The 13,497-nt window shown below is 49.1% G+C and overlaps 1 protein-coding gene across 1 annotated transcript; it reads left to right on the forward strand.

Annotated features, from left to right (window-relative positions):
* The first annotated feature begins 9,251 nt into the window (after positions 1–9,251).
* Positions 9,252–10,211, forward strand: LOC125555791. The gene has a single exon (XM_048718636.1). The coding sequence runs from the start codon at positions 9,508–9,510 to the stop codon at positions 10,162–10,164; it is 657 nt and encodes a 218-aa protein (XP_048574593.1). The 5' UTR covers positions 9,252–9,507; the 3' UTR covers positions 10,165–10,211.
* Positions 10,212–13,497: the final 3,286 nt, after the last annotated feature.

Raw genomic sequence — 13,497 nt, forward strand, 5'->3', positions numbered from 1 at the left:
TCCCGGGGGTCCACCGGGTGGGGCCACCTGTCCCGGGGGGCCACATGGGCTGTAGGGGGTGCGCCTTGGCCTACATGGGCCAAGGGCACCAGCCCCAAGAGGCCCATGCGCCTAGGGTTTCAAAGGGGAAGAGTCCTAGGAGGGGAAGGCACCTCCTAGGTGCCTTGGGGGGGAGGGAAACCTCCCTTGGCCGCCGCCCCCCTAGGAGATTGGATCTCCTAGGGCCGGCGCCCCCCCCTGGCCCTCCTATATATAGTGGGGGAGATGGAGGACTTCTTACCTATGCCTTTGGTTGCCTCCTTCTCCCTCTCCAACACCTCCTCCTCCTCTATAGTGCTTGGCGAAGCCCTGACGGAGTACTGCAGCTTCACCATCACGACGCCGTCGTGCTGCTGCTGGAGCCATCTTCGTCAACCTCTCCTTCCCTCTTGCTGGATCAAGAAGAAGGAGACGTTACGCTGACCGTACGTGTGTTGAACGCGGAGGTGCCATCCGTTCGGTGCTAGGATCTCCGGTGATTTGGATCACATCGTGTTCGACTACCTCATCCCCGTTCTTTGAACGCTTCTGCTCGCGATCTACAAGGTACGTAGATGCATCTAATCACTCGTTGCTAGATGAACTCCTAGATGTATCTTGGTGAAACTGTAGGAAAATTTTTGTTTTCTGCTACGTTCCCCAACAGTGGCATCATGAGCTAGGTCTATGCGTAGTTCTTCTTGCGCGAGTAGAACACAATTTGTTGTGGGCGTAGATGTTGTCAACTTCCTTGCCGCTACTAGTCTTATCTTGCTTCAACGGTATTGTGGGATGAAGCGGCCCGGACCAACCTTACACGTACGCTTACGTGAGACCGGTTCCACCGACTAACATGCACTAGTTGCATAAGGTGGCTGGCGGGTGTCTGTCTCTCCTACTTTAGTTGGAGCGGATTCGATGAAAAGGGTCCTTATGAAGGGTAAATATAAGTTGACAAATCACGTTGTGGCTTTAACGTAGGTAAGAAGACGTTCTTGCTAGAACCCTAATTCAGCCACGTAAAACTTGCAACAACAATTAGAGGACGTCTAACTTGTTTTTGCAGCAAGTGGTTTGTGATATGATATGGCCAAAGTTGTGATGAATGATGAATGATCTATATGTGATGTATGAGATTTTCATGCTATTGTAATAGGAATCACGACTTGCACGTCGATGAGTATGACAACCGGCAGGAGCCATAGGAGTTGTCTTTATTTTTGTATGACCTGCGTGTCATTGAGAAATGCCATGTAGATTACTTTACTTTATTGCTAAACGCGTTAGCCATAGTAGTAGAAGTAATAGTTGGCGAGCAACTTCATGGAGACACGATGATGGGGATCATGATGATGGAGATCATGGTGTCAAGCCGGTGACAAGATGATCATGGAGCCCCAAGATGGAGATCAAAGGAGCTATGTGATATTGGCCATATCATGTCACTATTATTATTTGATTGCATTTGATGTTTATCATGTTTTGCATCTTGTTTACTTAGAACGACGGTAGTAAATAAGATGGTCCCTCATAATAATTTCAAGAAAGTGTTCCCCCTAACTGTGCACCGTCGCGACAGTTCATTGTTTCAATGCACCACGTGATGATCGGGTGTTTGATTCAAAACGTTCACATACAACGGGTGTAAGATAGATTTACACATGCAAACACTTAGGTTGACTTGACGAGCCTAGCATGTGTATAGACATGGCCTCGGAACACAGAAGACCGAAAGGTCGAGCATGAGTCGTATAGAAGATACGATCAACATGAAGATGTTCACCGACGTTGACTAGTCCGTCTCACGTGATGATCGGACACAGCCTAGTTGACTCGGATCATGTTATACTTAGATGACTAGAAGAGGGATGTCTATCTAAGTGGGAGTTCATTGAATAATTTGATTAGATGAACTTAATTATCATGAACTTAGTCTAAAATCTTTACAATATGTCTTGTAGATCAAATGGCCAACGTAGTCCTCAACTTCAACGCGTTCCTAGAGAAAACCAAGCTGAAAGACGATGGCAGCAACTATACAGACTGGGTCCGGAACCTGAGGATCATCCTCATAGCTGCCAAGAAAGATTATGTCCTACAAGCACCGCTGGGTGACGCACCTGTTCTCCCTGCAGAACAAGACGTTATGAACGCTTGGCAGGCACGTACCAATGACTACTCCCTCGTTCAGTGCAGCATGCTTTACAGCCTAGAGCCGGGGCTCCAAAAGCGTTTTGAGAGACATGGAGCATATGAGATGTTCGAAGAGCTGAAAATGGTTTTCCAAGCTCATGCCCGGGTCGAGAGATATGAAGTCTCCGACAAATTCTTCAGCTGTAAGATGGAGGAAAATAGTTCTCTCAGTGAGCACATACTCACTATGTCTGGGTTACATAACCGCTTGACTCAGCTGGGAGTTAATCTCCCGGATGATGCGGTCATTGACAGAATCCTCCAATCGCTTCCACCGAGCTACAAGAGCTTTGTGATGAACTTCAATATGCAGGGGATGGAAAAGACCATTCCTGAAGTATTCGCTATGCTGAAATCAGCAGAGGTAGAAGTCAAGAAGGAACATCAAGTGTTGATGGTCAATAAAACCACTAAGTTCAAGAAGGGCAAAGGTAAAAAGAACTTCAAGAAGGACGGCAAGGGAGTTGCCGCGCCCGGCAAGCAAGCTGCCGGGAAGAAGCCAAAGAATGGACCCAAGCCCGAGACTGAGTGCTTTTATTGCAAGGGAAGTGGTCACTGGAAGCGAAACTACCCCAAATACTTAGCGGACAAGAAGGCCGGCAAAACAAAAGGTATATATGATATACATGTAATTGATGTGTACCTTACTAGTACCCGTAGTAGCTCCTGGGTATTTGATACCGGTGCAGTTGCTCACATTTGTAACTCAAAGCAGGGGCTGCGGAATAAGCGGAGACTGGCAAAGGACGAGGTGACGATGCGCGTCGGGAATGGTTCCAAGGTCAATGTGATCGCCGTCGGCACGCTACCTCTATATTTACCTTCGGGATTAGTTTTAAACCTTAATAATTGTTATTTAGTGCCAGCTTTGAGCATGAACATTGTATCGGGATCTCGTTTAATTCGAGATGGCTACTCATTTAAATCCGAGAATAATGGTTGTTCTATTTATATGAGAGATATGTTTTATGGTCATGCTCCTATGGTGAATGGTTTATTCTTAATGAATCTCGAGCGTAATGCTACACATATTCATAGTGTGAGTACCAAAAGATGTAAAGTTGATAATGATAGTCCCACATACTTGTGGCACTGCCGCCTTGGTCACATAGGTGTCAAACGCATGAAGAAGCTCCATGCAGATGGACTTTTAGAGTCTCTTGATTACGAATCATTTGACTCGTGCGAACCATGCCTCATGGGTAAGATGATCAAGACTCCGTTCTCAGGAACAATGGAGCGAGCAACCAACTTATTGGAAATCATACATACTGATGTGTGCGGTCCAATGAGTGCTGAGGCTCGCGGTGGCTATCGTTATGTTCTCACCCTCACTGATGACTTGAGTAGATATGGGTATGTCTACTTAATGAAACACAAGTCTGAAACCTTTGAAAAGTTCAAGGAATTTCAGAGTGAAGTTGAGAATCAACGTGACAGGAAAATCAAGTTTCTACGATCAGATCGTGGAGGAGAATACTTGAGTCACGAATTTGGCACACACTTAAGAAAATGTGGAATAGTTTCACAACTCACGCCGCCTGGAACACCTCAGCGTAATGGTGTGTCCGAATGTCATAATCGCACTCTATTAGATATGGTACGATCTATGATGTCTCTTACCGATTTACCGCTATCTTTTTGGGGCTATGCTTTAGAGACTGCCGCATTCAGTTTAAATAGGGCTCCGTCGAAATCCGTTGAGACGATACCGTTTGAATTATGGTTTGGGAAGAAACCTAAGCTGTCGTTTCTGAACGTTTGGGGATGCGATGCTTATGTCAAGAAACTTCAACCTGAAAAGCTCGAACCCAAGTCGGAAAAATGCGTCTTCATAGGATACCCTAAAGAAACTGTTGGGTATACCTTCTACCTCAGATCCGAAGGCAAGATCTTTGTTGCTAAGAATGGATTCTTTCTAGAGAAAGAGTTTCTCTCGAAAGAAGTAAGTGGGAGGAAAGTAGAACTTGATGAAGTATTACCTCTTGAACCGGAAAATGGCGCAACTCAAGAAAATGTTCCTGAGGCGCCTGCACCGACTAGAGAGGAAATTAATGATGATGATCAAGATACTTCTGATCAAGCTCCTACTGAAATTCGAAGGTCCACAAGGACACGTTCCGCACCAGAGTGGTACGGCAACCCTGTCTTGGAAATCATGTTGTTAGACAACGGTGAACCTTCGAACTATGAAGAAGCGATGGCAGGCCCGGATTCCGACAAATGGCTAGAAGCCATGAAATCCGAGATAGGATCCATGCATGAAAACGAAGTATGGACTTCGACTGACTTGCCCGTTGAACGGAGAGCCATAGAAAATAAATGGATCTTTAAGAAGAAGACAGACGCGGATGGTAATGTGACCATCTATAAAGCTCGGCTTGTCGCTAAGGGTTATCAACAAGTTCAAGGGGTTGACTACGATGAGACTTTCTCACCAGTAGCGAAGCTGAAGTCCGTCCGAATCATGTTAGCAATTGCCGCATTCTACGATTATGAGATATGGCAAATGGACGTCAAAACGGCATTCCTCAATGGTTTCCTTAAGGAAGAATTGTATATGATGCAGCCGGAAGGTTTTGTCGATCCTAAGAATGCTAACAAGGTGTGCAAGCTCCAACGCTTGATTTATGGGCTGGTGCAAGCATCTCGGAGTTGGAACATTCGCTTTGATGAGATGATCAAAGCGTTTGGGTTTACGCAGACTTATGGAGGAGCCTGCGTTTACAAGAAAGTGAGTGGGAGCTCTGTAGCATTTCTCATACTATATGTAGATGCCATACTTTTGATGGGAAATGATATAGAACTCTTGGACAGCATCAAGGCCTATTTGAATAAGAGTTTTTCAATGAAGGACCTTGGAGAAGCTGCTTATATATTAGGCATCAAGATCTATAGATATAGATCAAGACGCCTCATAGGTCTTTCACAAAGCACATACCTTGATAAGATATTGAAGAAGTTCAATATGGATCAGTCTAAGAAGGGGTTCTTGCCTGTGTTGCAAGGTGTGAAATTGAGCTCAGCTCAATGTCCGACCACGGCAGAAGATATAGAAGAGATGAGCGTCACCCCCTATGCCTCAGCCATAGGTTCTATTATGTATGCCATGCTGTGTACCAGACCTGATGTAAACCTTGCCGTAAGTTTGGTAGGAAGGTACCAAAGGAATCCCGGCAAGGAACACTGGACAGCGGTCAAGAATATCCTGAAGTACCTGAAAAGGACTAAGGAAATGTTTCTCGTTTATGGAGGTGACAAAGAGCTCGTCGTAAAGGGTTACGTCGATGCTAGCTTCGACACAGATCTGGATGACTCTAAGTCACAGAACGGATACGTGTATATTTTGAATGGTGGGGCAGTAAGCTGGTGCAGTTGCAAGCAGAGCATCGTGGCGGGATCTACATGTGAAGCGGAGTACATGGCAGCCTCGGAGGCAGCACATGAAGCAATATGGGTGAAGGAGTTCATCACCGACCTAGGAGTCATACCCAATGCGTCGGGGCCAATCAAACTCTTCTGTGACAACACTGGAGCTATTGCACTTGCCAAGGAGCCCAGGTTTCAGAAGAAGACCAGGCACATCAAGCGTCGCTTCAACTCCATTCGTAAAAATGTTCAAGATGGAGACATAGAAATTTGTAAAGTACATACGGACCTGAATGTAGCAGATCCGTTGACTAAACCTCTCCCTAGGGCAAAACATGATTAACACCAGAATTCCATGGGTGTTCGATTCATCACAATGTAACTAGATTATTGACTCTAGTGCAAGTGGGAGACTTTTGGAAATATGCCCTAGAGGCAATAATAAAAGCATTATTATTATATTTCCTTCTTCATGATAATTGTCTTTATTCATGCTATAATTGTGTTATCCGGAAATCGTAATACATGTGTGAATAATAGACACCAACATGTCCCTAGTAAGCCTCTAGTTGACTAGCTCGTTGATCAACAGATGGTCATGGTTTCCTGACTATGGACATTGGATGTCATTGATAACGAGATCACATCATTAGGATAATGATGTGATGGACAAGACCCAATCCTAAACATAGCATAAGATCGTATAGTTTGTTTGTTAGGTTTTTCCAATGTCAAAGTATCTTTTCCTTAGACCATGAGATCGTGTAACTCCCGGATACCGTAGGAGTGCTTTGGGTATACCAAACGTCACAACGTAACTGGGTGACTATAAAGGTAGACTACGGGTATCTCCGAAAGTGTCTGTTAGGTTGACACGGATCAAGACTGGGATTTGTCACTCCGTATGACGGAGAGGTATCACTGGGCCCACTCAGTAATGCATCATCATTATGAGCTCAAAGTGACCAAGTGTCTGGTCACGGGATCATGCATTATGGTACGAGTAAAGTGACTTGCCAGTAACGAGATTGAACGAGGTATTGGGATACCGACGATCGAATCTCGGGCAAGTAACATATCGATTGACAAAGGGAATTGCATACGGGGTTGCTTGAATCCTCGACATCATGGTTCATCCGATGAGATCATCGTGGAGCATGTGGGAGCCAACATGGGTATCCAGATCCCGCTGTTGGTTATTGACCGGAGAGTCGTCTCGGTCATGTCTGCATGTCTCCCGAACCCGTAGGGTCTACACACTTAAGGTTTGGTGACGCTAGGGTTGTAGGGATATGTATATGCAGTAACCCGAATGTTGTTCGGAGTCCCGGATGAGATCCCGGACGTCACGAGGAGTTCCGGAATGGTCCGGAGGTAAATAATTATATATAGGAAGTGCTATTTCGGCCATCGGAACAAGTTTCGGGGTTATCGGTATTGTACTGGGACCACCAGAAGGGTCCCGGGGGTCCACCGGGTGGGCCACCTGTCCCGGGGGGCCACATGGGCTGTAGGGGGTGCGCCTTGGCCTACATGGGCCAAGGGCACCAGCCCCAAGAGACCCATGCGCCTAGGGTTTCAAAGGGGAAGAGTCTTAGGAGGGGAAGGCACCTCCTAGGTGCCTTGGGGGGAGGGAAACCTCCCTTGGCCGCCGCCCCCCTAGGAGATTGGATCTCCTAGGGCCGGCGCCCCCCCTTGGCCCTCCTATATATAGTGGGGGAGATGGAGGACTTCTTACCTATGCCTTTGGTTGCCTCCTTCTCCCTCTCCAACACCTCCTCCTCCTCTATAGTGCTTGGCGAAGCCCTGACGGAGTACTGCTGCTTCACCATCACGACGCCGTCGTGCTGCTGCTGGAGCCATCTTCGTCAACCTCTCCTTCCCTCTTGCTGGATCAAGAAGAAGGAGACGTTACGCTGACCGTACGTGTGTTGAACGCGGAGGTGCCATCCGTTCGGTGCTAGGATCTCCAGTGATTTGGATCACGTCGTAATCGACTACCTCATCCCCGTTCTTTGAACGCTTCTGCTCGCGATCTACAAGGTACGTAGATGCATCTAATCACTCGTTGCTAGATTAACTCCTAGATGGATCTTGGTGAAACCGTAGGAAAATTTTTGTTTTCTGCTACGTTCCCCAATAGGTTCTTCACCTTGCGGTCTCCCGTGCTTGGCCGGTGCACCAGATGGACGTCTCCAACGCCTTCCTCCATGGTCACCTAGAGGAGCAGGTCTTCTGCCAGCAGCCCACCGGGTTTGTTGACCCGGCGCTTCCCAACCACGTGTGCCTGCTCTCGCGGTCCTTATACAGACTTAAGCAGGCTCTGCGCGCTTGGTACCAGCACATCGCGGCGTTTCTCCACCAGCTTGGGTTCCGCTCTACCCGCTCGGACGTCTCGCTCTTCGTCTATCACCAGGGCGCCGAAACGGCCTACTTGCTACTCTATGTCGACGACATCATTCTGACGGCTTGTACGGCTGGTCTCCTCAGTCAGCTCACGGCTCGTCTTCGCGTGGAGTTCGCCATCAAGGACTTGGGTCCTTTGCACTACTTCCTCGATGTCGAGGTGGTGCGCCGTCCGGATGGCTTCTTCCTTCATCATCGTAAGTACGCTCATGAGATCCTAGAGTGCGCCGGCATGCTTAACTTCAAGCCCGCCGCCACGCCTGTTGATACGAAAGCCAAACTTTCTGCCACAGATGGTTCTCCTGCTTCAGATGTTGCTTTCTATCGGTCTATCGTTGGTGCTCTTCAGTACCTCACTCCGACTCGACTGGAGATCCAGTATATCGTGCAACAGGTGTGTCTTCATATGCATGCCCCCCGAGACGTTCACTGGGCAGCCGTCAAGCGGATTCTCCGCTACGTCTGTGGCACTATGGATCTTGGCGTCACGCTTCACGCCTCCGCCGACACCGCCCTCACCGCCTACTCCGATGCAGACTGGACGGGCTGCCCTGACACTCGTCGCTCCACCTCGGGCTATTGTGTCTACCTTGGACCCTCCCTTATCTTGTGTTCGTCCAAGCGGCAGCCTACGGTCTCTCGTTCCAGTGCTGAGACCGAGTATCGTGCAGTGGCCAATGCCGTCGCCGAGTGTTCGTGGCTTCGCCAGCTGCTTCAGGAGCTCTCTTGCCCTATTGACCGTGCCACGGTGGTCTACCGCGACAATGTCTCGGCGGTCTACCTCTCCGCTAACCCGGTGCATCATCGACGGACCAAGCATATTGAGTTGGATATTCATTTTGTTCGGGAGCAGGTGGCCCTTGGTCATATTCGTGTTTTACACGTCCCTACTTCTTTGGGTCCGCCTCTTAATTTCTTGTATAGTTGAGGTCTCTGACCCATCTTTATACATCATATATACGTGCCTATGCATGAGAGCAATACATCGTGCAATCATAATCTCATACAAAATATATAGTTAAATTTTAACGGGAAATACGATGGGACTGATAATCCGGAACAAGTCAGGAGCTGTATAATGCACGGTCACGTACGGTGCAGTGATAGCTGCAACTCCCGAGACAACCCACAGGGAGTCACACCTGATCCGCCACGTGCATCTTGTCCGTCCACACCTGTTAACACCACAGTTCTACGCCCGGAAGCTTCGCGCCAGCGCCACACGGAAACGTTAAGCTGCGCACGGCCATGCACGATGCGCCGTACTCTGCTCTCTCACGCGTTCTCTTGTGACTCATCCCACTCCTGTCCCCCACTGGATCTAAGCATCTAAGCCCTACTTTGCAACCGGGTATAAATAACAAGATGCATATAGCTGCAGCTTAGCAGAGACGAGCTCGACCGTCCAGCTAGCATCGGCGACCAGAGGAGCCAGTTTGACACTCAAACAGCCGCGTCGATCGATCGGAGTTGCACGGGACGCAAGCAAGCTAGCTAGCGCGAGGTGGTTGCGATCCATCCATGCATCTGCTCCACGGGTCTGCTATGATCGGTGGCAGCTGCGGCGGCAGAGCTCTCCGGCGAGTCGACAGCTCCCCGAAGCCGTCCTTGTGCCGGAGCGACGCCATGAAGAAGAAGAGGAGCAAGAGGTCCAGGCTCTCGGCCGCGCTGCGGGAGCTCAGGCTGGCGGCCAAGGCGAGGGACAAGGAGGGGCTCCTTCAGATCCTCGTCACCGGACACCGCACTAGCCGCGGAGGATCCGGCAACGGCGAGCGCACCGGCGGACCATCGACGGAGCGCGGTGTAGCTGATACGGGCGACGACCAGCGCGCGACACTGCGGTGGCAGGGACGCGGCGTTGATGCAGCCGGGCGTGCCGATGGTCCTCTTCTTGAGTTGGGGAGACCGACAGCAACCAGGGGAGCCAGCTGCGGCGGCCGTCGTTGCCCGAGTTGGGCGCTGGCAGTGGCGCTTGTGCTCGCGCTGGTTTGCGTGGTAGCGCTCGGGACGGCGCCGGCCATCTGTTGCTGCACCTGCGCGGCCTGGTTGTGCGGCGGCTGCGGCGCGCAGGAGCATGCATCTGACCGGCGGCGGGGCGGCTCCTGCCGTGGCAGCGTTAGAGTAATACAGCCACAAGCCGGTAGTACACTGTATCATGCAGAGGTCACCAGTGGGTGAACTGTATGAATTTTCGTACAGTATGTATGCATTTTGCATATTCTTTACTTTTTCGTGAGAGAATATCACATAAAAACCGATGGCGATCGAATATCACATAAAAACCGATGGCGATCGATAAAAACCACGTGAAAACAATGTTTTAAAGTTTCAAAATGTTAGAATAAATCCGAGGCATATCGTCGATCGTCCGAGGATGAAGCAACCACACGAGGCACGACACCAAGGATGAAGCAACCACACAAGGCACGACACCGAGATTTGTTAACGAGGTTCATCAATATGGCTACATCACCGGGGCTTGACTATGGGCACTCCTCCCCATGACACCGTCACAATACTGCGCACCGGCCATCCGGGCGCCAGCACACGCCGCCGGCTCCTTCTTGCGTGTCTGTGCTATTATGTTGGCATAGGTTATATCGTGTGTCTAGCCTCGCTATATATGAGAGGCCTAGGATACAAGTGTCCTATTAAGACATGACTTCATATCCTATCTAAACACAATACTACTACAAGTCCAACTGTAACCTACCTTGTATACTATATTCGACACAACTCTAACAAACTCCACCTTGACAAATATTCTTCACCATCTTGAATTCGTTCATGCGTCAAACTTTCATGTACATTGGACTTGAGTTTATCCCTGCTACTCCAAAGACTTCATATGACTCCACCTACAACTTGTAGTCCCTTCTTTTCTTGACCAGAGTCAACACTCGAACGAAATTAAGTTCCACATTATTCTAGTTTGCGCTCCCAACTTCCAGAGTATCAGTCCAACGTCATCACACACTAATCACTAACCTACGTGAAATTGAACAACTCACATATTGGGTGTCACACATAAGAGTTACCTGAACTCAATATCACCGCTCCTTTCTTGACCGTCTGTCTGAACTTGAAGGAATTTCACCGTTGCTTGTAGTCATCCCGAGTCAAATTCGCAGTTCTCTCACCACATGTATGACCACCAGAGCCCTGACCCGTCTCCATGTCCCGTGCGTGCCGCACGCCTCGCCGCTATTACTGCGTCGAGCCTCCGCTGTCCCGCTCGAGTCTCAAGGGTCGCGAAACCACACCACTCAACCCCCACTGCAGAGTACCACCGATCATCACCGACCGATAACGAGTTTCACGCTTCTGTCAGACCTCTGGGCCCCAGTCCGAACTGCATGTCACTCACTTTTTTCCCCTTGCTGAATAGACTTCGATTCCCTGTCGACTTACGCCGTAGCCTCTCAATCCAGCTCCACCTTCAACATAACTCCATGGTAGATGATCAGTCCACCAACGCGCCTCATCGACTTCAAGCTCCGTGTATACACCATCTTGAATCAATCCCACACCATAGTCTTGTCGAAGCCGCACAAGCCTCAGGCCTGCGCCACGTGTTTCCACGCCCTAAAAGTCGGTCACCATCGGCATCACGCCCCTATGTCGTCGCCGCCGATCCCACCACTGTCTTCTGTACCAACCGATTTGCGTCGATCCTGTCAGACTATTCAGTCCAACCCAGCCAAACTTGTCCAACTGCACGACACGCTCCAGACTCAAGCCGTCACCGTGACCTTTGCTATCCATACACAAAACGTGCACCGACAAAGAAAACCAAAGCAAACTCCCCCGTAGCCTTCCCGTGTGAACCAAAAAAGAGATCAACAAACTCTTAATTCACCACACATACGTAGCTTCTGGATCTTTTTCTTTCTTTCTTGATAGCAAACAAATCACCACCAGACTCTGTCCTTGTGCCGTTTCCTTTTATTTAACAAACAAATCCCGTGCCTTCACACCTCTGCAACCTTCTGTAGCAGCCATGACTTCATACGCACCAAATTAGTCCAGCCTCGCAGAACCATACTGCTGCACGGCTCCTGCGCGCTGTGCGCCTTAAGCTGGCCAGCCCAACTTGGGCCACACCCTACCTGGGCCAGTGCCCTGCCTAGCTTCCACGTGGCCTGCCACGCTACTCCGGCCTCTCAGGCGCTCGCGTCTGGCCTGGCTCGTCCTCGATTCGATCGAAAACAACCACGATCCGCCGCCGCTGTATGCTAGGTCGTCCGCTGCACGTGCACGCGCCGTTGCCGCTTCGCTCAATTGCACGCTTGACACCACGATCCGATCCTGCGCACGACTGCTGCTGCCTTCCGGTTGCTGCTTCCGATTGCTTCTTGACACGAGCAGAACCCCCGCCATCCCATCAATCTTTCCCGGTCGCACTACTCGACCAACGATCAATTCGGCGAATTCTGCTCCACCTCTAGATCAATAGCTGCAACCTCGAATCGAACCTTGCTCATGTTATCACTTGTTAGAATAAATCCGAGGCATACCGTCGATCATCCGAGGATCAAGCAACTACACGAGGCACGACACCGAGATTTGTTAACGAAGTTCATCGATATGGCTACATCCCCGAGGCTTGACTATGAGCGCTCCTCCCCATGACGCCGTCACAATACCGCGCACCGGCCACCCGGGCACCGGCACACGCCGCCGGCTCCCCCTTGCGCGCCTGTGCTATTATGTTGGCATAGGTTACATCGTGTGTCTAGCCCCGCTATATATGAGAGGCCTAGGATACATGTGTCCTATTAGGACACGACTCCATATCCTATCTAAACACAATAGTACTACAAGTCCAACTGTAACCTACCTTGTACACTATATTCGACACAACTCTAGCACAAAAAAATATAAAAAATATGAGATAGTAAGAGGGTGATGTTTTATTATCTTAAAAAAAATCAAGTTCAAACACATACATGATGTGAGCTATGAAAAACAAATTCAAGAATTTCGCATGTTAGTAGAATATCACACTCTTAACATACAATATTTTTTAAACTTTCATACATGGCTTTCACGAAAAATGGTTTATTTTCATGTGATATGCCCCCTTCCTTCATAAGGAAGAGTGGTCTCCGACCCACATCCGTATGGGACGTCCCATACGAAACATACTTTCACTCTATTTTTAGATGAAGCAACCCATCAGGTCCTTACGTGAAAATAAACATAGACCAACTGGGGCAACAACACAAACATTTCGAAAAGAAGATGTACGATCAATGGCAAGGCGACGCTAATCTATCTCTGCCTTGTTGTTCTGCCCTGTTGTCTAGAAAGTGCATGCCAGTGCTGAAAAAGGCCAAAAATTTGAATATAGAGTCTGTGGTGCATCGCCGCCAACACTAACGGAAAAGGCATCTCCTCATACATATATTGTTGGTCTGAGTTTCCACAAACTCAGCCAGGTCCAAGGCCTCCCACTTCGACCCATGCCTCATACACCAAACTCCAAAGGAAGCGGGCAATGGTGCATGC

The sequence above is a fragment of the Triticum urartu genome, chromosome 5 (assembly GCF_003073215.2).
Source record: "Triticum urartu cultivar G1812 chromosome 5, Tu2.1, whole genome shotgun sequence".
Lineage (NCBI taxonomy): Eukaryota > Viridiplantae > Streptophyta > Magnoliopsida > Poales > Poaceae > Triticum > Triticum urartu.